Raw genomic sequence first — 25,548 nt, 5'->3', positions numbered from 1 at the left:
CCAGGCTACATAAACCACCACTGTAGCCTTCTTTGCCCTAGCAGCAGTGTTCACAGCTGTCTGCAAGGGCTGTGTGAGTGCAGCTCACGCTGTGGAGTGGGTCCTGCAGCCACGTCAGGCTGTAGGCCACCCAGTGTGATCACTGCTGCCTCATACATCTTTTATTTTTTGAGCTGCATTTTTTACATAATTTCAATCTAGTGTGCTTCCATCCGTATCCATATACGTTGGTTGCAAACACTAGTAGTAGACAGCGGAGCCTTTCTGCAGCCTTTCAGTGCTAGTGTCCACTTTGCTGCACTGTTCACGGCTGTCTGAGAGGTCTCTGACTGTGTGTGAGTGCAGCTCACGCTGAGTAGTGTGTCCTGCAGCTACGTCTGGCTGTAGGACGCTCAGCGTGCGTCAGTGCCTCACACATATTTTTATTTGAGTGCAGCTCATTTTTTCTTCTATTAGTGTGCATCCATCCGTCTCCATCTACGGTGGTTGCAAACACTATAAAGGAGTACACAGCGGAGCCTTTCTGCAGCCTGTCAGTGCCAGTGCCCACTTAGCTGCACTGTTGACGGCTGTCTGAGAGGCCTCTGACTGTGTGTGAGTGCAGCTCACGCTGAGTAGAGTGTCCTGCAGCTACGTCTGGTTGTAGGACGCTCAACGTGCGTCACTGCCTCACACATATTTGTCTTTGAGTGCAGCTCGTTTTTTCTTCTCCTATTAGTGTGCATCCATCCGTATCCATCAACATTGGTTGGTTGCAAACACTATATAGGAGTAGATAGAGGAGCCTTTTTTTCTGGCTTGTGCCCTGCCGGCGCAGCCAGATTAGTATTACCCAATTTTTTTGGAGCCTCATCTTTTGCATTGTAGGTTACCTGCCTGCATTGTAATAGCTCCAAAAAGTTGGTGATACTATCAGTTTCAATTCTTTGTTCACATACTTTGAGTTTGTTTCCAACAAAGAAACCACAAAAAAAGTTCACCAAACACTACATTTTGAACTTGTGTAGGCCACATCAGCTCCTATTAAAGTCTAGTCCACACACACACACACTTCATAAAATTAGTGTTTCTTGTACCTGTAACCAGCTGTTCAGGAATAAGCACACTAAGGCCCCCCTTTGTACTTTTTTGCCTATCTTAAGCAGTCTTGCAAGATGAAGAAGGCAGGGAGTAAGGCGCGTGGGCGTGGAGTTTCAGCAGGGAGAGGACGTGGGGATTCTGCAGGGAGAGGACGTGGGGATTCTACAGGTAGAGGACGTGGGGATTCTGGGCCTGCTGCGGGCACCAGTGGATCAGCATCCCCCAGTTTTAGCAGGCAACAGTCCTTTATGCGCAGCTTTGTAGGACCTCAACGTACCGCACTGCTGCGGGAGGAACAAATTGAAGCCGTCGTCGGATGGATGGCAGCTAACGCATCGACTTCAATTACTTCCGCATCCTCTCAGGGTCAAAGCACCGAAGAGCAACAATCTGTCTCTTCACCACCTGCCAAAGTGCCCAGGCAGTCAGAGAGACATGGACAGGAGCCATCACAGTCTCTACTTCTGTTCTCGGAATCTGTTGGCTTGGAAAGAGGGGGCAGCATTCCTGAATGTGAAGAAGAGGGAGTATGCAGTGATGCAACTTCTTTGTCCCTCTGAATCTGAAGAGGCGAGTGGGCCAGTGCCTATGGTCAGCACACCTCAGTACGCATCAGATGATGACGAGACTCAGTTGCCACTTTCTGGTGCGTACGGTGCTGGCGAGACAACCCCGGAGAAGCAGCTGTTTGAAGAGGGGAGGGAAGATGATGAGGTCCTTGACCCATCATGGCGTGAGCAACAGGAAGGTGGTGGGAGCAGCTCGGAGGAAGAGATTCCCCTACCGGCCAAAACAGGAGGCAGAGGGAGGGGGAAGACTTGGTTGCCTGTACCCTCCACTTCGGCACCCGTTAGGAGCATTCCTCCTTCCAAAGGCAAACCGGGCGCTCACAAGAGTTGCAGTGCGTGGTCCTTTTTTGACACAGTTGCAGATGACATTTGCTTTGTCAAATGCAAGCTGTGTCATCAGAGAGTAAAAAGAGGGAGAAATGTCAGCAACCTCAATACCACAAATATGTGGAAACATGTGCGCACCAAGCACGAGTTGGAGTTGCAGAGACACCCTGAAGACGTAGGCCAACGTACAGCACCACCTACCACCTCTTCAGTTCGTGTTGGGCCCTCTTCCTCCAGCTCACACACTGCTGGTTCGGCTTCCTCACAGGATCGCCAAGGAAGAACCTCTGCCACTGTTGTCCGGAGACCCTGTCAGATTACACCCATAGCAGCACGTTCCCATCCATCACAGCCATCGGTAGCACAGGCATGGGATAAAAGGCGCCCTTACTCGGCAAACCATCCCCGAGCACAGTCTCTGAATGCTGGCATTGCCAAACTTCTGGCAGTTGAAATGCTGTCATTCAGGCTGGTGGACACTGACACCTTCCGGGACTTAATGGCATTGGCAGTCCCCCAATACAACGTGCCCAGCCACTTTTATTTCAGCAGGCGAGCCGTCCCTGCCCTGCAGAAACATGTTGAGGGCAAAATAAAACATGCGCTACTAAACGCCGTTAGTAGCAAGGTCCACCTGACCACCGATGCGTGGACCAGTAACCATGGACAGGGACGATACCTTTCCCTCACTGCCCACTGGGTCAATGTTGTGGAGCCGGGTACGGATCTGGAGAGTGGAGCTGTACGTGTTCTTCCAACGCCACGGATTGCAGGACTCCAGTCTGTACACATAGACTCCTCCTCCTACTCAAGTTCCTCAGAAACAGCAGAGCAGGAGCCTGTTACGACCGATATGAGCACAGCCGTGGCCAAACGTCAACAGGCTGTACTCAAATTAATTTCTTTGGGGAATCGAAGCCACACAGCGCAGGAGCTCTGGAATGCTATCAAGCTGGAGAGCGATGTGTGGTTTGGGCCAGCGAATCTCCAGCCGGGCTTGGTAGTGTGTGACAATGGCCGAAATCTGGTGGCAGCTCTTGGCCTAGGCAACCTCACACACATCCCATGTCTGGCACATGTTCTTAACTTGGTCGTGCAGAGCTTTCTGAGGGACTATCCGGATCTTGCTGCACTGTTGCACAAGGTCCGCATAGAGTGCGCTCACTTGCGACGTTCCAGCACGGCAAGATCGCGCCTCGCTGCTCTGCAGCGACGATTTGGCCTTCCGGAACATCGCATCATATGTGACCTACCCACCCGGTGGAATTCAACGTTACATATGTTGGAGCGGTTGTGTGAGCAGCAGGCAGCAGTCATGGAGTACCAGCTGCATCAGGCGCAAACAAGTCGCACTGTGCGCCGTTCACACTTCAGCACCATTGAGTGGGCCTCTATGAAGGACATCTGCCTCGTTTTGCGTGCCTTCGATGAATCCACGCGGATGGCGAGTGCAGATGATGCACTAGTCAGCATGACTGTCCCCCTTATCTGCCTGCTTCAACAAACACTGCAAGCACTAAGGGATGAGGTTTCAGAAGAGGTGGAGGATGAGGAGTCCCAAATGCCATCTGCTTCTGGACAGTCTGCGCTACGTGTTTCCTCACAAAGGCCTAGGCAGGGGACACTTTGTGAGGAGGATGAGGAGGAGTCGATGGAGGAGGAAGACATCTCTCCAGAGGAGGGAGGTACACAAACCTCTACTCAGTATGTACAGCGAGGGTGGGGTGATGCAGAGCAGGCCGAGGTCACGCCTCAAACAGGGGACAGCGGTTCTTTGGCAGTTGGGAGTCTGCAGCACATGGTTGATTTCATGCTGCAGTGCCTGAGAAACGACCGCCGCATCGCCCACATTCTCGTCTCGGCTGATTATTGGGTGTACACCCTCCTAGATCCTCGCTACCGGGACAGCGTACAAAGGCTCATACCAACGTTGAACCGGGAGCGTAAAATGCGGGAGTACGAAGAGTCACTGGTGCAGTCCATAATGTTTTCCATTCCACCCGACAGCATTGTTGCTAGTGCTTTACAAAGCAGCTCTGTGCGTCGAGGCAGTGGAGGAAACTCTGCACAAAGAGGGAGCAGAGGCAGCGCCGCAGCACAAGGCAAGACCACTATGGCCCAAATGTGGCAAAGTTTTGTGTGTCCACCACAATTGTCTACACCATCAGCGACGCCTCGAGTCAGCAGGAGGCAACGCTTCCGTCAGATGGTGTCAGACTACATGTCTTGCCCTGTCGCTGTACTCCCAGATGGCTCTTCCCCCTTCAAGTTTTGGGTCTCTAAGCTGGATACATGGCCAGAGCTTAGCCAGTATGCATTGGAGGTGCTGGCTTGCCCTGCTGCCAGTGTATTATCGGAACGTGTCTTTAGTGCCGCAGGTGGTGTACTAACAGACCGTCGCACGCGACTATCTTCCGATAATGTTGACCGGCTGACTTTTCTGAAAATGAACAAGGCCTGGATCTCCAAAGACTTTGCCATTCCTCTTACAGACTAAATTAGTGGTTGGCAACTGTATCCAGGTCTGCTGGTGTGTTCATTTTTCTACCACCTGAACTATAATCCCTTTGCTTCAACACAGCCAGTTGTCGCTCAGATGTGTCGTCTGCACAGAGAAACACACTAGCTCCTGTGTTAGTGGGGTTCAGTAATGCCAGCTGATCCCCTGCTGTGTGGACGGCAAAGTCACCAGCTCCATCAACATTCAAACCACTACTGATTTTTAACCGTGCCCAACTTAGGTCTCTGGCTCCACTGTCTCCACTGTCTCTACTATTTCCCCTGACCTCCAACCCCGCCATCTACATCTCTGAAGTGGCGTCAGCACAATCTACACTTGTTCCTGTGTTCCTGTGGCTCAGTCCCATCAGTTTATCCCCTGATGTGTGTCCGGCAAGGTCTCCTGCTCTGTCCACATTCCCATAACCAGTAGTGGGAATGAGGACAGAGCTGGCGAACTTGCCGGACAAACATCAGGGGATCAACTGACGGGACTGAGCACCAGTAACACAGGAACAAGTGTAGATTGTGCTGACGCCACTTCAGAGATGTAGCTGGCGGGGTTGGAGGCCAGGGTAAATAGTAGAGACAGTGGAGCCAGAGGCCTAAGTGGAGCATGGTTAGAATCAGTAGTAGTCCACAACCTCCATAAAAACCGCTGCCCATTGGCCTCTGCATGCGGCATGCGTAATCCTGGGCTCCAACAGCTTCAGTTGGTGTTCAGAAGTGTCGTCTCCACAGAGCCAAACACATTCGTTAGAGTGTTAGTGGGGTTCAGCACTGCCAGCTGTTCCCCTGCTGTGGAGATGGCAAGTCTCCTGCTGCCTTCACCTGCCAAAATCCAGTAGGCCCCAGCCTGCTCCTCGCCTAATCCTGGGCTCCAACAGCGTCAGTTGGTGTTCAGAAGTGTCGTCTCCACAGAGCCAAACACCTTCGTTAGAGTGTTAGTGGGGTTCAGCACTGCCAGCTGTTCCCCTGCTGTGGAGATGGCAAGTCTCCTGCTGCCTTCACCTGCCAAAATCCAGTAGGCCCCAGCCTGCTCCTCGCCTAATCCTGGGCTCCAACAGCGTCAGTTGGTGTTCAGAAGTGTCGTCTCCACAGAGCCAAACACCTTCGTTAGAGTGTTAGTGGGGTTCAGCACTGCCAGCTGTTCCCCTGCTGTGGAGATGGCAAGTCTCCTGCTGCCTTCACCTGCCAAAATCCAGTAGGCCCCAGCCTGCTCCTCGCCTAATCCTGGGCTCCAACAGCGTCAGTTGGTGTTCAGAAGTGTCGTCTCCACAGAGCCAAACACCTTCGTTAGAGTGTTAGTGGGGTTCAGCACTGCCAGCTGTTCCCCTGCTGTGGAGATGGCAAGTCTCCTGCTGCCTTCACCTGCCAAAATCCAGTAGGCCCCAGCCTGCTCCTCGCCTAATCCTGGGCTCCAACAGCGTCAGTTGGTGTTCAGAAGTGTCGTCTCCACAGAGCCAAACACCTTCGTTAGAGTGTTAGTGGGGTTCAGCACTGCCAGCTGTTCCCCTGCTGTGGAGATGGCAAGTCTCCTGCTGCCTTCACCTGCCAAAATCCAGTAGGCCCCAGCCTGCTCCTCGCCTAATCCTGGGCTCCAACAGCGTCAGTTGGTGTTCAGAAGTGTCGTCTCCACAGAGCCAAACACCTTCGTTAGAGTGTTAGTGGGGTTCAGCACTGCCAGCTGTTCCCCTGCTGTGGAGATGGCAAGTCTCCTGCTGCCTTCACCTGCCAAAATCCAGTAGGCCCCAGCCTGCTCCTCGCCTAATCCTGGGCTCCAACAGCGTCAGTTGGTGTTCAGAAGTGTCGTCTCCACAGAGCCAAACACATTCGTTAGAGTGTTAGTGGGGTTCAGCACTGCCAGCTGTTCCCCTGCTGTGGAGATGGCAAGTCTCCTGCTGCCTTCACCTGCCAAAATCCAGTAGGCCCCAGCCTGCTCCTCGCCTAATCCTGGGCTCCAACAGCGTCAGTTGGTGTTCAGAAGTGTCGTCTCCACAGAGCCAAACACATTCGTTCAAGTGTTAGTGGGGTTCATCATTGCCAGCTGATCCCCTGCTGTGGAGATGGCAGTCTCTCCTGCTGTCTCCGCATTACAAAGACAGTAGGCCTCTGCCTACACCCTCCTATTTCCTGGGCTTCAACACAGCCAGTTGTAGTTCGGAAGTGCCGTCCACACGGAAAGAGATACTTGCTCCCGTGTCTCAGTGGGGTTCAGTAACGTCAGCTGATCCCCTGCTGTGTGGATGGCAGTCTCTCCTGCTGTAAACTCATTCAAAATACAGTAGGCCTCTGCCTACACCCTCCTATTTCCTGGGCTTCAACACAGCCAGTTGTAGTTCGGAAGTGCCGTCCACACGGAAAGAGATACTTGCTCCCGTGTCTCAGTGGGGTTCAGTAATGTCAGCTGATCCCCTGCTGTGTGGATGGCAGTCTCTCCTGCTGTCACCTCATTCAAAATACAGTAGGCCTCTGCCTACACCCTCCTATTTCCTGGGCTTCAACACAGCCAGTTGTAGTTCGGAAGTGCCGTCCACACGGAAAGAGATACTTGCTCCCGTGTCTCAGTGGGGTTCAGTAACGTCAGCTGATCCCCTGCTGTGTGGATGGCAGTCTCTCCTGCTGTAAACTCATTCAAAATACAGTAGGCCTCTGCCTACACCCTCCTATTTCCTGGGCTTCAACACAGCCAGTTGTAGTTCGGAAGTGCCGTCCACACGGAAAGAGATACTTGCTCCCGTGTCTCAGTGGGGTTCAGTAATGTCAGCTGATCCCCTGCTGTGTGGATGGCAGTCTCTCCTGCTGTCACCTCATTCAAAATACAGTAGGCCTCTGCCTACACCCTCCTATTTCCTGGGCTTCAACACAGCCAGTTGTAGTTCGGAAGTGCCGTCCACACGGAAAGAGATACTTGCTCCCGTGTCTCAGTGGGGTTCAGTAACGTCAGCTGATCCCCTGCTGTGTGGATGGCAGTCTCTCCTGCTGTAAACTCATTCAAAATACAGTAGGCCTCTGCCTACACCCTCCTATTTCCTGGGCTTCAACACAGCCAGTTGTAGTTCGGAAGTGCCGTCCACACGGAAAGAGATACTTGCTCCCGTGTCTCAGTGGGGTTCAGTAATGTCAGCTGATCCCCTGCTGTGTGGATGGCAGTCTCTCCTGCTGTCACCTCATTCAAAATACAGTAGGCCTCTGCCTACACCCTCCTATTTCCTGGGCTTCAACACAGCCAGTTGTAGTTCGGAAGTGCCGTCCACACGGAAAGAGATACTTGCTCCCGTGTCTCAGTGGGGTTCAGTAATGTCAGCTGATCCCCTGCTGTGTGGATGGCAGTCTCTCCTGCTGTCACCTCATTCAAAATACAGTAGGCCTCTGCCTACACCCTCCTATTTCCTGGGCTTCAACACAGCCAGTTGTAGTTCGGAAGTGCCGTCCACACGGAAAGAGATACTTGCTCCCGTGTCTCAGTGGGGTTCAGTAATGTCAGCTGATCCCCTGCTGTGTGGATGGCAGTCTCTCCTGCTGTCACCTCATTCAAAATACAGTAGGCCTCTGCCTACACCCTCCTATTTCCTGGGCTTCAACACAGCCAGTTGTAGTTCGGAAGTGCCGTCCACACGGAAAGAGATACTTGCTCCCGTGTCTCAGTGGGGTTCAGTAATGTCAGCTGATCCCCTGCTGTGTGGATGGCAGTCTCTCCTGCTGTCACCTCATTCAAAATACAGTAGGCCTCTGCCTACACCCTCCTATTTCCTGGGCTTCAACACAGCCAGTTGTAGTTCGGAAGTGCCGTCCACACGGAAAGAGATACTTGCTCCCGTGTCTCAGTGGGGTTCAGTAATGTCAGCTGATCCCCTGCTGTGTGGATGGCAGTCTCTCCTGCTGTCACCTCATTCAAAATACAGTAGGCCTCTGCCTACACCCTCCTATTTCCTGGGCTTCAACACAGCCAGTTGTAGTTCGGAAGTGCCGTCCACACGGAAAGAGATACTTGCTCCCGTGTCTCAGTGGGGTTCAGTAACGTCAGCTGATCCCCTGCTGTGTGGATGGCAGTCTCTCCTGCTGTAAACTCATTCAAAATACAGTAGGCCTCTGCCTACACCCTCCTTTTTCCTGGGCTTCAACACAGCCAGTTGTAGTTCGGAAGTGCCGTCCACACGGAAAGAGATACTTGCTCCCGTGTCTCAGTGGGGTTCAGTAATGTCAGCTGATCCCCTGCTGTGTGGATGGCAGTCTCTCCTGCTGTCACCTCATTCAAAATACAGTAGGCCTCTGCCTACACCCTCCTATTTCCTGGGCTTCAACACAGCCAGTTGTAGTTCGGAAGTGCCGTCCACACGGAAAGAGATACTTGCTCCCGTGTCTCAGTGGGGTTCAGTAATGTCAGCTGATCCCCTGCTGTGTGGATGGCAGTCTCTCCTGCTGTCACCTCATTCAAAATACAGTAGGCCTCTGCCTACACCCTCCTATTTCCTGGGCTTCAACACAGCCAGTTGTAGTTCGGAAGTGCCGTCCACACGGAAAGAGATACTTGCTCCCGTGTCTCAGTGGGGTTCAGTAATGTCAGCTGATCCCCTGCTGTGTGGATGGCAGTCTCTCCTGCTGTCACCTCATTCAAAATACAGTAGGCCTCTGCCTACACCCTCCTATTTCCTGGGCTTCAACACAGCCAGTTGTAGTTCGGAAGTGCCGTCCACACGGAAAGAGATACTTGCTCCCGTGTCTCAGTGGGGTTCAGTAACGTCAGCTGATCCCCTGCTGTGTGGATGGCAGTCTCTCCTGCTGTAAACTCATTCAAAATACAGTAGGCCTCTGCCTACACCCTCCTATTTCCTGGGCTTCAACACAGCCAGTTGTAGTTCGGAAGTGCCGTCCACACGGAAAGAGATACTTGCTCCCGTGTCTCAGTGGGGTTCAGTAACGTCAGCTGATCCCCTGCTGTGTGGATGGCAGTCTCTCCTGCTGTCACCTCATTCAAAATACAGTAGGCCTCTGCCTACACCCTCCTATTTCCTGGGCTTCAACACAGCCAGTTGTAGTTCGGAAGTGCCGTCCACACGGAAAGAGATACTTGCTCCCGTGTCTCAGTGGGGTTCAGTAATGTCAGCTGATCCCCTGCTGTGTGGATGGCAAAGTCTCCTGCTGCCTACACAGTCGTACCACTACTGATTTTTAACCATGCTCCAATTAGGCCTGTGGCTCCACTGTCTCTCGTATTTCCCCTGTCCTCCAACCCCGCCAGTTACAGCTCCGAAGTGGCGTCTGCACAATCCACACTTGTTCCTGTGTTACAGGTGTTCAGTCCGGTCAGTTAATCCCCTGATGTGTGTCCGGCAATGTCGCCTGCTCTGTCCACATTCCCATTATGGGAATGTGGACAGAGCAGGCGACATTGCCGGACACACATCAGGGGATTAACTGACCGGACTGAACACCTGTAACACAGGAACAAGTGTGGATTGTGCAGACGCCACTTCGGAGCTGTAACTGGCGGGGTTGGAGGACAGGGGAAATACGAAAATCAGTGAAGCCACAGGCCTAAGTGGAGCTTGGTTCAAATTAGTAGTCTACAACCGATCTTAAAATTTCTTCAATGCAGCCTAAGCCTGCTCCGTGCTTGTCCCTGGGCTTCAACACAGCCAGTTGTTGCTCGGAAGTGCCGTCTTCACAGAGTAAAACACTAGCTCCTGTGTTTGTGGGGTTCAGTAACGTCAGCTGTTCCCCTGCTGTTTTGATGGCAATCTGTCCTGCTGCCTCCCAATTGACAGCACATCAGGCCTCAGCCTGCTAAGTGCTTGTCCTGGGCTCCAACATCGCCAGTTGCTGCTCATAACTGACTTTGGCACGGGTACTCCCTCCTGCCCAGCTTGGTTCCAGCCCTGCCTGCTGTTTCCGGGAAGTGTCAATGTCAGTTTGCCACCCCAAGTTGCCATGTCGTGTTGCGGTTGGGTTAGCCGAGGCTAGGGTGCCAGCAGTTTAGGTGCTTCCTATGTGGACTGCGGGTTCTGGTAAGAAAGGTTTGTTCCATAGTGCCAGTAGGACAAGCACCCCCTGTAGGACTGTGTGATTCGGTAACTGCGGCCAGCTTGCGGCATGCCAACTTTGCTTTTCAGGGGTAACTTCTGATACCCCTCCGGGTTCCAGCACCGTCAGCTGGTTCTCATCAGAGCCTTTGGCCTAGGTGCCTCCATCTCGGTATCCGAGTTCCGGCAACGTCTGCTGGTCCTTGGTAGTGCTTTGTAGCACAGGTACCTCCTGCTTAGTAACCGGGTTCCAGCACCGTCAGCTGGTCCTCGGTTGTGCCATTGGCTCTTATTCCTTCTGCTGCCCCTCCGGGTGTCAGCACTGTCAGCTGGTCCTCGCTATTTCCATTTGCTCTTGCAGCTTATGCTACCCCTCCGGGTTCCAGCACCGTCAGCTGGTTCTCGTCAGAGCCTTTGGCCTAGGTGCCTCCATCTCGGTATCCGAGTTCCGGCAACGTCTGCTGGTCCTTGGTAGTGCTTTGTAGCACAGGTACCTCCTGCTTAGTAACCGGGTTCCAGCACCGTCAGCTGGTCCTCGGTTGTGCCATTGGCTCTTATTCCTTCTGCTGCCCCTCCGGGTGCCAGCACTGTCAGCTGGTCCTCGCTATTTCCATTTGCTCTTGCAGCTTATGCTACCCCTCCGGGTTCCAGCACCGTCAGCTGGTTCTCGTCAGAGCCTTTGGCCTAGGTGCCTCCATCTCGGTATCCGAGTTCCGGCAACGTCTGCTGGTCCTTGGTAGTGCTTTGTAGCACAGGTACCTCCTGCTTAGTAACCGGGTTCCAGCACCGTCAGCTGGTCCTCGGTAGTGCCATTGGCTCTTGTTCCTTCTGCTGCCCCTCCGGGTGCCAGTACCGTCAGCTGGTTCAAGAGGACAAAGAACAGGAAGACAACCACCAAGATGCAGAACAACAAGAGAGAGAAGACAAAGAAGCATAAAAAAAACAAAGCAGAAGAACATTAAGCATAAGACTAATACTCTGAGCAAATGATATTATCTTATTTATAAGCAGAAGAAGACTAAGCAGTGTATGGGGGTGAGTCCGTTCCTCCTCGTGGTGCCCCTGGAAAAGGCCTGCTGCTGCAGGCCAAACTGAACGCGGACAAATCCTGTTGTAAATCTTTTGTGACAGGCAGAACGGAAGGTGTAAACTTCTAACTTTTCTAGATAACAACTACAGGAATGCCTGACACAAACAAGAATATGATGAAGAAGAATAGGAAGAAGATGAATATGTAGAATAATAATTGTTGAATAAGAAGAATATGAAGAATGGAAGAAGAAGAAGAAGAAGAAGAAGAAGAAGAAGAAGAAGAAGAAGAAGAAGAAGAAGAAGAAGAAGAAGAAGAAGAAGAAGAAGAAGAAGAAGAAGAAGAAGAAGAAGAAGAAGAAGAAGAAGAAGAAGAAGAAGAAGAAGAAGAAGAAGAAGAAGAAGAAGAAGAAGAAGAAGAAGAAGAAGAAGAAGAAGAAGGTAAAAAAAGGAAGAAGAAGAAGAAGAAGGTAAAAAAAGGAAGAAGAAGAAGAAGAAGGTAAAAAAAGGAAGAAGAAGAAGAAGAAGGTAAAAAAAGGAAGAAGAAGAAGAAGAAGAAGAAGGTAAAAAAAGGAAGAAGAAGAAGAAGAAGAAGAAGGTAAAAAAAGGAAGAAGAAGAAGAAGAAGGTAAAAAAAGGAAGAAGAAGAAGAAGAAGGTAAAAAAAGGAAGAAGAAGAAGAAGAAGAAGAAGGTAAAAAAAGGAAGAAGAAGAAGAAGAAGGTAAAAAAAGGAAGAAGAAGAAGAAGGTAAAAAAAGGAAGAAGAAGAAGAAGAAGAAGAAGGTAAAAAAAGGAAGAAGAAGAAGAAGAAGAAGAAGGTAAAAAAAGGAAGTAGAAGAAGAAGAAGAAGAAGGTAAAAAAAGGAAGTAGAAGAAGAAGAAGAAGGTAAAAAAAGGAAGTAGAAGAAGAAGAAGAAGGTAAAAAAAGGAAGAAGAAGAAGAAGAAGAATGTAAAAAAAGGAAGAAGAAGAAGAAGAAGAATGTAAAAAAAGGAAGAAGAAGAAGAAGAAGAATGTAAAAAAAGGAAGAAGAAGAAGAAGAAGAATGTAAAAAAAGGAAGTAGAAGAAGAAGAATGTAAAAAAAGGAAGTAGAAGAAGAATGTAAAAAAAGGAAGTAGAAGAAGAAGAAGAAGAATGTAAAAAAAGGAAGTAGAAGAAGAAGAATGTAAAAAAAGGAAGTAGAAGAAGAAGAAGAAGAAAGAAGAAAGAAGAAGAAGACATACATGTCTGGCAAAATATAAATGAGGCTAACATAGTCAATATCTTTGTAACTCCTAACATCTTTAAAAAAAAAGTTTAATTCCTGCTATTCCATTTGATTGGGCTAAACCTCTATGGCTTTAATGTCTCCTCCACCTCCCACAATACATTCTACATTATTCTTAGTTGTTTTTCTTCATGTAGAATTAACCTACAAGGAAAGAAAGGTTTTTTTTTAATTCCGATATTTTGGCCCCATTGACTTGCATTGGTTCCCGGTATCGGAATCGGCGATACCGATACTTTTTTTTAAGATCGGCCGATCCATTCCGATCCGATATTTTCAAGTATCGGCTGGTATCGCTCAACTCTAATCATGAGATAATCAAAGGGTTAAGATGAATGAGGCGCCCGGTGCAGTGAGCGCGACTGATCCAGGAAGGATCCCAAAAATGGAGAAAATCATCACATTTCTGGGTTACGGCTTGTAGCAGTCATAAGTGGCACGGGGCACATGAGAACAGAGAAAAGACACAGGTGCAGTTAAATTGGGGTCAGGACGCCCAACGTGAGCACGCAGTTACCACGGCTACGGTTACCCCACAGAATCAGAGGCACGGTCCTTACAGATTCCCATTCCTCATCCATTTCTCCTCTCACACCTCCTATGGATTTTGCCTTTTCTGCAGTTTCACCTGTTTCTTGGTCAGTGTATATTACCTACAAGTGCAAGGAGACTTGTCTGTGCTGTACAAGCGGCTGCCCCTCCATGGGGCACAGACTGGTTTAGATTTCTAGTTAATAAAATTATTTAGAAAGGCCATGGAATATGTAAAGTTGAACATGACAGGATCAGAAAGATAAAACAGCAGATGCAGAGCTGCTCAGGGTGCTGCATGCTCAGTGTGCTGTGTGCTCAGCATGCTCAGTGTGCTGCATGCACAGTGTGCTGCATGCCCAGCATGCTCAGTGTGCTGGGTGCTCAGTGTGCTCATTCTTAGTGTGGTGGGTGCTTAATGTGCTCGGTGTGCTGCGTGCTGAGCATGCTGGGTGCTCAGCATGCTGTGTGCTCAGCATTCTTAGTGTGGTGGGTGCTTAGTGTGCTCAGTGTGTTGCGTGCTCAGTGTGTTGTGCGCTCAGTGTGTTGTGTGCTCAGCGTGTTACGTGCTCAGTGTGCTGTGTGCTCAGCATTCTTAGTGTGGTGGGTGCTTAGTGTGCTCAGTGTGTTGCGTGCTCAGTGTGTTGTGCGCTCAGTGTGTTGTGTGCTCAGCGTGTTACGTGCTCAGTGTGCTGGGTGCTCAGTGTGCTGGGTGCTTAATGTGCTGCATGCTCAGTGTGCTGTGTGCTCAGTGTGCTGGGTGCTTAATGTGCTGCATGCTCAGTGTGCTGGGTGCTCAGTGTGCTGCTTGCTCAGTGTGCTGCGTGCACAGTGTACTGGGTGCACAGTGTCCTGCGTTCTTAGCGTACTGCGTTCTCAGTGTACTGCGTGCTCAGTGTGAAGCATGCTCAGCGTGCTGTGAGCTTAGCATGTTGCATGCTCAGCATGCTGCGTGCTCAGTGTGCTGCATGCTCAGTGTGGAGGAAACGACAATTCTAGGGTGAAGATCTCACCCCCTTTCCTGTAACGATACTGATTAGTCTCATTACTCCGATGGCCTCCCTCTCTTTTAGCCCTTACGGTTTATTGTTCCTTCATTGTTTGTAGTGCCTTTGTTCTTAATTAACTATTGAAAGACGAGATTGATTTTGGGGTTATTGTTCTCTCTGGAACAGAGAAATAAATCAAATACGGCATTTATGTGTGAGCTGGGTATACAGGGTCTCCATCATGGACATGTCTATTAGAGTTTCTGTGTCAACCAGTCCATTTGTAATGACCACGGACAAGATAAAGATCCCCAACTCACATCAGGACTACAAGATTGCAGGTACTTTCAGCTGCATTACATCTAATCTGGTGTACTTAATTATTTGTACTAAATGTCCAACTGGGGGTCTGTATGTGGGGGAGACAGGGCAAAAGCTTAGAACAAGGATGAATGCTCATCGTCACACAATAAGAGAAAAAAGAATGGATCTACCTGTAGCAAAACATTTCTGTATCCCTGATCACAGCAGCGTGGATATGAAATTGCTGGTATTGAAAGGTAACTTCAATTCTCAGAGAGAGAGACGAGTTTGGGAGTACAAATTTATGACGACCTTTGACACTCTCAGTGCTGGAATGAATGTGTCGCATGGATTTATGTCTTTTTACATCAATTAAGGAATTTCCTTTTAAAACCGTGTGGGGGCATCACAACACAGAACTAGACCCCAATCAGAGGACCATAAAACATCCGGACTCCTTATCTATGAACTGGTCCAATGTTTATATTTATGTTTCTCCCTCTCCCATATTGATAGTTCTGCTTCACGTCACTTGTCTTATCTATTGCATTTTTTCTAGGCTGTATTGTGCATAAATATGTGACTTCAGATTTTGTATTAGTCTAGCCTGATGAAGAGACCTGAGTAGTCTCGAAAGCTTGCAATGTGTTACCATCTTTTCAGTTAGCCATTAAAAGGTATCAACTACTGAGGACTCTCAATCCTGAATATTTTTGTGTCAACCAGGACATCGATAGATGGTGAGTGGATGACTCGTGTGGACACAACGTCACCGACGTTCTGGGATTCTCCACAGGAGATTTCTTGTAGAAAAGCTGCGGTGACACGAAGAGTTAATGGAAGAATCCGAACAGCTCCATGTGATCAGGAATTCTCTTTTGTGCCTCTTCCTTCCCGTAGCGAGATCCGCAGTGGCCACAATAAACACCATTAACCATTGTTGTCAAGTTCCAAAAGCGCCGGTAGATCAGGAACCGTCCTTTATAGTGTCAGTCCTGATTCTGAGGCCTTGGATCATCCGCCGCTACAAAGGTAAATCAATATTTAGATCTGTATAAACTCCACAGTCTCCAGAACGTCTATTCCCTCTCCATTCCTTCCTCCCGTGGGATGAGACGGGCAAGCGGCCCAACACTCATGGAGATTAGTCCGATCCTGCAAGCAGCATTTCTAGAGAGTCATGGGGCAGAAGTGTAAGATGGACCACAACTCCCCAACCACCAACCTCCACCCTGACAATGAGGTCACACACAGCATTTCCCTTGCAGTGCTGGAGTCCTAGGTTCAAATCCCACCAAGGACAACATCTGCAAGAAGTTTGTATGTTCTCCCTGTGTTTGCGTGGGTTTCGTCCAGGTACTCCGGTTTCTTCCCACATTCCAAAGACATACTGATAGGGAATTTAGATTGTGAGGCCCATCGGGGACAGTGCTGATAATGTCTGTAAAGCGCTGTGGAATTAATGGCGCTATATAAATGAGTAAAATAAATGAATAAATAAACTTACAGCTGCAGGATTCCAGAATTTGTCCTGAATCATAGCTGACAGCTAAGAATGGAAAACGATGGCAGCCATTAGACTTCTCCAGCTTGTGGTGAAACAAAAGTTTACTCTTCGGAAGCCTTAAATGATTCTGTAAGAACAAGAATCTGCGGAGAAACTGTGAAGACGAGACTGAGAGAACTGGTAAGAGACAGCTTGAAGGTGAAAACATTTGAGTGAATAACGGATCCCGGTGGGCAGCGTCTGTATGGAGAGATGAAAGGCCGGAGTCCTCCCGTCACGAGGGCTGTGTATCTATTTTGACAGGATACGCAGACTACCTACTCGATGGATGCACCGGGCTTTGGGGGATGTCTTTAATCAAATGTCATCACAGACAGTACAATCATGGTCTCCATCGTGCCGTGATAATGGCTGCTAACGCCATGAGCACATTCTGACATATTGACATATCTGACCTCGGAGCTTAGACAACACCGTCCAGACAAACTCTTAATAGGATTGGTCATAACTACAACTTACTGTCACAGGGATGAAGATCGGCACATGATTTGATACTCAAGTCCAGGAAAAAAGATTTATTCCACCACAGAAATATTCAACTTAAGTAGACAAGAGCGAGTCATGCATGGAAACCACAATGTTACGTTTCAAGAAAGTTTCATCTTGTACATGTAATTAAAAAGGGAAATGTCTCCACACAAAACTCTTGGGGGGCCACTGGCAGAATATCAAAGTGGAAGCATATGGAAAGTTGTCTAATGGTGTCATGTAGAAGAATCGGTCAGTTCCTGCTCCTCAGCCTAAAATTAGTAGATTTCGCCAAATTGTTGCACAAACGATTGAAGATTTCCATCATTGACGCCTCCGACCTGGAAAACAATCAATGGGATTGATGGGGGCTGTGTCCGACATGATATGGCCTTCTCTGATTACTATCAAAATTTAACATCTGACCAAATACTGCAGAAAGTTAATGTGGTGGGGACAAGTTGTAGACATCTCCAAGCTTGTCATGAACCCTTCAATATGTTGGGTCCATTGAGGGGTCTATGAAAGTAATGCAAGGGTAAGTGAAAATCCTCTGCAAACCTCCCCAAAAGCAAATCACACATCTTGTGATACTGTAGTAGTAGGCGAGACCACCCGCTACCCTGAAGAATCAATGCCGATCACTCTTTTTTGTAGTTGGGAGACTGAGACCAAGGACGATTTACATGACGAGTCTCCGGCAGCACCATGGACACTTTCATATGGCCAGAGACTTGAATGTAAGGCCTGGTTTGGGCAATTCATGTGGGAAAAAATAATGCAGCTGTGTAACTGTAGGGAGGTGGTGTTGGAAGAGAAGACGGCTGATCATCAATAGTGGTGAGATGAGGGAATCCTTTTATCTCTGCTCCATGGACAGCTACGTTCAGGTTACCACTTACGGCAATACAAATGTTTGCATGTTTGTAATGTGGCGTGGGACAGTAGCCGTGGCCAAGGTACTCACCTGTTGCGCCCTGGCAAGTTACGTGAAGGTGGGGATCCTGGCTGGGTGTGTGGATTTGTGCTGTAAGGGTGCTACACCCATACAGGCCAAATGTAACTGATGACATGGGCCACAGGCAACTGATGACACAGGTTAGCCAGGACCAAATGTTAACCAGTTCATGAAAGGAGATCACGAGTTCTTAACAAACGAAGCTTTACTAAACAGCCATTGTGTGGCAACTATGTACACAGGATAGCGGGTACACAACCTCTCGCTCATTTCTTCATAAATAAAGAGCATCTCAATACACAGGCTCATTACTTCCTCGGCATCACACATTGCTGCCTCCACTGGTCTAATTTCCTTAACCACCACCTAGCTTAGCACCACATTACAGTCCGTGAAAGTAATTTCCTCTTCCCGCGGTTCCACGTCTGATTCTACTTGTGGACGGGAGGGTTTGCCAAAATGGCCGGACTCAGCTTTAAGCTCTCTGACGTATGTGACTCCCGCCCGGGGCACTCACTTTGTCTCACATTCTATTGAATCCTGGCCCATTACCTTTAAGAGTTGTAAGCTACTTGGGGCTGAGCTGCTAGGTGTACCTTCTCCAGACCCTTCTCACTTGGACACTTTGCTCTCTGGTCAGTCCTTTGAGCTGGCAGTCTTTCTCTCTGTATCTGTAACTCTCATTCTGTCTGGGTCTGTTCCTCAGGATCATGCTATTTCCATCCCGGTCTCCAGGGCCGGACTGGCCATCTGGAAATTCTGGCAAATGCCAGAATGGCCTGTCTGGTCATACGCTGCCTTGTCTGCTGCATTGCTAACAGAATCGGTGTTCTCAAGACACCCATACTGTTAAGAGTTGTAACGGAACACCAAGTCACTGACTCCGTCACTAAACCCAGCAGGCCACGGGTATCATTAGAAATATTGGTCTTGTAGTAAATCTTCCTTTCCTCCATCCAGGGTAATATTAGGAATATATCCCATCTGGATGGGGACAACATGGGCCTGTGTGATTTCAAATGCCAGGGCTGAATTTCAGTCCCAGTCCATACCTGCCGGTCTCATTCTCTATTGCCACAAAACATCCACTGCATGTGGCTTTTCTGAGCACTCAGACCAAACACCTGCTCTAGCTGCAAGCTAGGCCCTGTCTGACTCATTACCAGCAAGTCCTCTCTGATCCTGCTGCATAACCCCTCCCTCTCTGGGCTAGTCCCAACACTCAACTATGTCTTACCATACTCACTGTTTGTTGCTGGGCAGAACTCAGCTTCCTAACAGTACATTGCAGAACACCACAATACACCACATCACAATCCACACTACACACTAGCATCACCATAACGCATGACATTATACACACTATACTTTACATTATACACAGCACTGAGGTCATCAAGGAGGAACAGGGTAATATGTCCATCTCCTTTAACGTTTTTAAAATGATCGACTAAAAAGAAAAGTTGCTCGTGTCCAGAAAGAGCGATTTTTTCCCTCTATCAGTCACATTCAGAGTATGGGCTCCCATGTCTGTGCCACCGTGGGTCTCCTGACCAGGAATAACCAGTCTTAAGGCCAAACAAGAGGTGGTAGAGTATATGTCAGGAGACCCGTAGCAGAGATTGCGGTCCATACTTGGACCATAAATGCCATACATGCAAAATCGGCCTGGAGCTGAATACATAAGCCCTTTTTCAATCAGACAGCACATGGAGGTCGTCCTACCTGCTGCCCATTTGCCTCATGGACACCTTCAAAGGAATATATGAGTTTTGTCCATTCTTCTCATTCTGCAGACCATCGATCCACGATTAGGGCCCGACATATAAGAAGGGCCCTTCTTGGTCAATATTCAGATTTTCCAAGACGATCTCCCCCGCCACAACACAATGGGTTTTAGGCTGTTATTCGGACTGTGTACAGCGCTTCTTATTATAGCCCCATTAACCCTACACCTCCCTATTCCCCCTGAGAGAATGGCTCAGTGGTTTACCTCATAGCTGAGTATTCTGGACAGGGTGTCCATGTCCCCTGCATGTCACTTACACTATAATGACACACAGCCAGCGTTAGTATCACCGCCACATGCACAATGATGCTCCTCTCCCTGCCAGGCGGTGTTACAAACAGCTGCTACAATTTCACTACGACACCTCGGTATCAGCAAACGCAGAGGAGACATTGTGACAAAATGCTTGTAAGGTGCTTCCATTGCGATCCATAATCAGCAGTTCTAGGAGCAAACACCTTTCAAGTACGAAGCAAAAAAGACTGCAAACGCCGGCTTCAGCGAGTTTCCAGAACCGCACTCCTGCCATCCAAACTTTACTTTTTATTAATAATTGATATGTTACAAATGAATTGCTACTGTGTTATGGCATCTTATAACCAATCCAGCCATATGAAAGGACACGTGGAGACCATGGGGCAGCAGGGATGGAAACAAGGTTAGAAGAGGTCTACTGAGGTAAGGAAGAGAACCCCAAGGCTCAGACTGGGGGGTTTACAAGGAGCTACCCTTAACACCAGACTCTGGAGCCATGATTGACTGGGGAATGTGCTCAAACACCACATAACAAAATCTAGATCAGGCCCCTTATATGTTCACTCAAGAGCAAGATGACATTTGTGCCAGACTCCCCTTCCTCTACATTTGTGCCGGGATATCTTGTCCGATCCAATAACTATAAGGTTTATGAGGATAGTGCCACCTATTGGAAGAAGCAATCCTAAAAGTCAGTATTGCCCCTTTAATGACTATTGCCATGTGACTTAGGATAAGATGGATCCAGAAGTTTCGGACACGTGCTTAGGGACTTTTCCACCTCATAATTTATCCTTTGTAAAAAAATTCTCACCAAGCCAATCACTTTTCCTGCTTTGCACTGATATGGGTCAAAACTCCAAAAACACGCAACTTCAAATAGAGGTTCTAAAGGTACCGTCACATTTAGCGATGCACCAGTGATCCCGACAACGATACGACCTGGTCAGGATCGCTGGTGCATCGCTAAATGGTCACTAGTGAGCTGCCAAACAGGCAGATTTCACCAGCGATACAGCAGCGTTCGGCGGTCGTTACTTACCTGTCAGACGCGGCGATGAAGACGTCCTCCCGCCCGCGTCCACGCATTGCTCGTCGGCGCCAGCAGGAAGCCGCCGCTGAGAAACGGCCCAGGACGTTCTCGCGCGATCAGCGATAACCAGCGGGAGAACCGGTCGGAGGTAAGTATCACACATAGCGATATCGCTAGCAATATTGCTGTTGCGTCACAAAATCGGTGACGCTTTAGCGATATTGCTAGCGATCTCGCTTAGTGTGACGGGCCCTTTACTCATGTGAACAGGCCTGATAAAGGGTCAATATTGGCCTTTAGGGTGGCTACTTCCAGTTGGTGGCTCTGGAGATCCTGGTCTCCTCTTGGAGAGTCCATGAATGAAGACCATGATTATTCTACAGTCATAGCCAACAGGACCTGAGGATTAACCACTTCCAACCTCATTGTTGGTGAAGACTAATGGAATACAAGAAAAAGTGACTCCTCACAAGATCAAATTACTGACCAGATGGAAGCTTAAAGGGGTTTTCTCAGCTCAGGATAATGATGACCTCTCCTTCAGGTTACCATACCACTATAACACCAGGAATCTCTGCTGTAGTGGCAACCACATTGTACAGAGCTATGCTGCTCCATTCACCGCATACATCTGTCCACTTCTGAAACAGCAAAGGGACGATTGTGGGGGTGTAAAACCACCAAACGATCTGCAGGATAGGTCATCAATATCCCAAGTGTGGGCAACCACTTTACTGCTAAGACAGACTACGTAACCACAAGATTTAGCAGGGTGAAAACCACAATGATGAATAAAAGTAAAGCGTCAAGATAGAAACAATCACTGACAGCATGAAGACATCTCTAAGGCCTTCAAACTTTTCCCTGGTCAAACAGTAACATATTACACTGAAATCCATACCTTTGCTGGCGCTCTCCACGTGTTCCAGCTCCTCAGGAAACTTCAGAAGATCTGTAAACTTTTCTTCACAGACTTCAGCAAGAAAGTGTAGCAACGTGGATTTTTGGTCCGAAGACTTTGTGTCTCGAATCTGTTAGGAAAATTAGAAAATTACTATTATCAAAGTAAAGACGCCCATCAATGTACAGGGAATTATTGACGAGGGAGAAAAACACTCAAGCAGAAGAGAACTATAGACACCAGTCAGGTGGAAATCATCAACATTGTGTTTTCCCATAGAAATGCAACACAAAGAAATGTAACGAACAAAGTGTGATGCACAATGATATAACCAGGAAAGTTTCACTAAGTTATAGACAATATGAAAAATACATTACTTCTATAATTGGAGACTCTGCTATCCTCAGATCTAGTGCTCAGATCAAGAACATAAATTATACAGTAGTATCACCGCATACAGGAATATAATATAATACTGCCCCTATGTACAGTATAACTACTATAATACTGCTCCTAGGTACAAGAATCTAGCTGATAAAATACTGCCCCTATATACAAGAATATAACTACTATAATACCGCTCATATGTACAAGAATATAACTACTATAATACTGCTCCTATGTACAAGAATATACAGTCATATGTAAAAGTTTGGGCACCCCTATTAATGTTAACCTTTTTTCTTAATAGCAATTTTGGTTTTTGCAACAGGTATTTCAGTTTCATATATCTAATAACTGATGGACTCAGTTATATTTCTGGATTCAAATGAGGTTTATTGTACTAACAGAAAATGTGCAATCTGCATTTAAACAAAATTTGACCGGTGCAAAAGTATGGGCACCCTTATCATTTTCTTGATTTGAACACTCCTAACTACTTTTTACTGACTTCCTGAAGCACTAAATTGGTTTTGTAACCTCATTGAGCTTTGAACTTCATAGCCAGGTGTATCAAATCATGAGAAAAGGTATTTAAAGTGGCCACTTGCAAGTAGTTCTCCTATTTGATTCTCCTATGAAGAGTGGCATCATGGGCTCCTCAAAACAACTCTCAAATGATCTGAAAACAAAGATTATTCAACATAGCTTTTCAGGGGAAGGATACAAAAAGTTGTCTCAGAGATTTAACCTGTCAGTTTCCACTATGAGGAACATAGTAAGGAAATGGAAGAACACAGGTACAGTTCTTGTTAAGCCCAGAAGTGGCAGGCCAAGAAAAATATCAGAAAGGCAGAGAAGAAGAATGCTGAGAACACTCAAGGACAATCCACAGACCACCTCCAAAGACCTGCAGCATCATCTTGCTGCAGATGGTGTCACTGTGCATCGGTCAACAATACAGAGCACTTTGCACAAGGAGAAGCTGTATGGGAGAGTGATGCGAAAGAAGCCGTTTCTGGAAGAAGGTCCTGTGGACTGATGAAACAAAGATTGAGTTGTTTGGTCATACAAAAAGGCATTATGCATGCGCTGTATTGTTGACCGATGCACAGACCAGTTGCCATGGGCGACTGCAGTGCCGTGTCACACTGAGGGGTGCCAGGCCTTTTGGCTTTGCGTAGCTCCGTGTTACTTCACACAGGCTGAGCTTTGCAGAGCCAGCTGCTCTGCTGTTTGCAAACCAAGACTGACACACTCAACCCTTTACTGCAGGGTTTTTAAATGGAATCTGTGGCCATGGGTCACTAGTAAGACCCATCCTGGAGGGAACGACCTGCCCCACTACCATCCTGTAGATCGCTCCAAAAATAAAAGGCCATTACGGGTTTTCTTAAATCCACCTTGGGCAAATAGCTTGTCCAAGACCAAAACTTACTTTTATTCTGTACTGCAATCACAGCTATGCCTTTAACTGCAATGCACTCCATCGGCCTCAACACGCTTCTATGTGCATCCTGGGGGATACATACCGACCCTCGCATATAACACCTGTCACTGCCTTACACATAACACACACCATGTTTGGAGGACAAAATACACTGTATATCACCCCAAAAGCACCATACCAACAGTGAAGTCTAGAGGTTGGAACATCATGGTTTGGGTGTCTACTATGGGGACCTTCCCGATCCCTCCAACAAGGGGCTGCATAGTTTATCTCTGTCCCCTGGATTGCTCCTGAAGGTGGAAATGCCAGGTTCTTGTACCTATCTTTGCTACTAACTTATCCCTTTTCTGACCACTCAAAGGACCCAGGTGAGGGGCTGAAGTGTATAGGAAATCACTAACCAGGCAGACAGGGATAACTGACAGGGATAAAAGAAAACTACAATCATACAAATATACTCACAAAAGAACAGAGTGGGAATTAGAGGAAGTATAGGAAGGGGAAAACAAATGTGAGAGGATAATGAAAAACACGCAAACCAACTACACACAAATCTCCAGAAAAACTCTCCAACTGCCAACTCCAAACACTGAACTTTCTCTTTCAACACCAAACCAGGAAGATGAACAATCACTGGCAACTCCCAAGTGTCGGTGGCAGCATATGTATGAGAAGGGAGTAGCATCTTTAGAAATAGGTTTACTTAGAAAGTTGGTGCCGTGTTCAATACGTATTTCACCCGCTGCACCTAATTTAATATTGCACATACATGTTTGATTCTCATTTTATCCACTATACCTGGAATGCAAAATCTTGTTACTACCCTATTGTGGTCAGATTTACATTTTAGCTTTTTTTTTTCACCTTTGTTGTTTTTACAGATTTTTTTGAGATATCAGAACTCAATTGACCTCTAATAACCAAAGAAACTTTAATATTTTCTCAAATTCTCCCCAACAACAAAGACAATTTATAGGACCCTGCAATTAAAAACTGAAATGCCGAGCCATTGTTTAAAGTTAATTAGTCTTAATGAGAGCAGTTATATAATTTCCTTTTAATGTAAAATATAATGATGAGGAAGAAAACAAAGCGTGGCAGCGTTTTACTAGAACCAGAATCAATATTCAATTAGACAGTGGTGAAAGGAAACTTGGGAAGTCGCTGGGAAACTTTGAAAATACTTTGCCTCTAATGTTTGTTTTCTCTTTGGGTTGAAACAAAAGCATAAATCCACAGATTTGGGGTTTGAGGACATAGTGCAGCTCTTTCCATAGACAGTGGCTGGAAAACATGTTTTTTGTTCGATAGTTCATCCTGCCGCAATAGTCTACAACATGCACGGACATCATAATTATGGAGCGTGTTTGAAATCTTGGCTGCACAATGGATTTACGCATGTTTGGAGCAAAGCCATCATAATGTAATGTGCGATACCTAGAATATGTCTGGAAACAAAACAAGAAATGTTGCATTATTTGTCGCGGTGAATTTGACAGCATTTAATGTTCTTGGATTATGAGCCTTTTGGGTTTAGAAGTAAAAAACCTAATGAGTTTATTTTATTGAATGCTTAGCGCGGACGGAGGCCTATTAGTAGTCTTTATGGCATATTATAAAGACTTAAAGGGACACTTCTGGAACATTGCCACCGAGTCGACAATCACCAGTATACAGCACACGATGTAAGGGATTGCCAATACCCCTACAAGAGCCGATTAGGTAGATCTGAGCTCGTACAGGCGGGAGAGGGGGTCAGTAAGGAGTCGGAATAGAGGGAGACTACGGGATGTGTCCTTACTCCGGACAAGTCCGTGTCTGTACAGCACATGATGTAAGGGATTGCTAATACCTCTCCAATAGCTGATTGGGTAGATCTGGGCTCGTACAGGCGGGGGAGGAGGTCAGTAAGGAGTCAGTATAGAGGGAGGCTGTGTCCTTACTTCAGACATGTCCGCGTCTGTACAGCACATGATGTAAGGGATTGCCAATACCTCTCCAATAACCAATTAGGTAGATCTGGGCTTGTAAAGGAGGGGGAGGGGGTCAGTAAGGAGTCAAAATGGAGGAAGGCTGCGGGATGTGTTCTTACTCCGGACATGTCCGAGTCTATACAGCACACGATGGAAGGA

General features: G+C 47.7%; 1 protein-coding gene across 7 annotated transcripts in view; it reads right to left on the bottom strand.

The window, feature by feature from the left end:
- Positions 1-25,548, bottom strand: part of DIAPH2 (diaphanous related formin 2) — a 1,634,550-nt gene that overhangs the window by 742,628 nt on the left and 866,374 nt on the right. For all 7 annotated transcript variants that reach the window (XM_073589842.1, XM_073589844.1, XM_073589848.1 and 4 more), the window contains one exon: positions 21,586-21,715. In XM_073589842.1, coding sequence (XP_073445943.1) covers positions 21,586-21,715 — 130 coding nt within the window. The remainder of the gene's footprint in view (positions 1-21,585; positions 21,716-25,548) is intronic.

This window comes from Dendrobates tinctorius, unplaced genomic scaffold (assembly GCF_039654945.1).
Source record: "Dendrobates tinctorius isolate UK_male_01 unplaced genomic scaffold, ASM3965494v1 ptg000114l, whole genome shotgun sequence".
Lineage (NCBI taxonomy): Eukaryota > Metazoa > Chordata > Amphibia > Anura > Dendrobatidae > Dendrobates > Dendrobates tinctorius.
The sequence above is the reverse complement of the archived record's forward strand: the minus strand, read 5'-3'. Positions and strand labels throughout refer to the sequence as shown.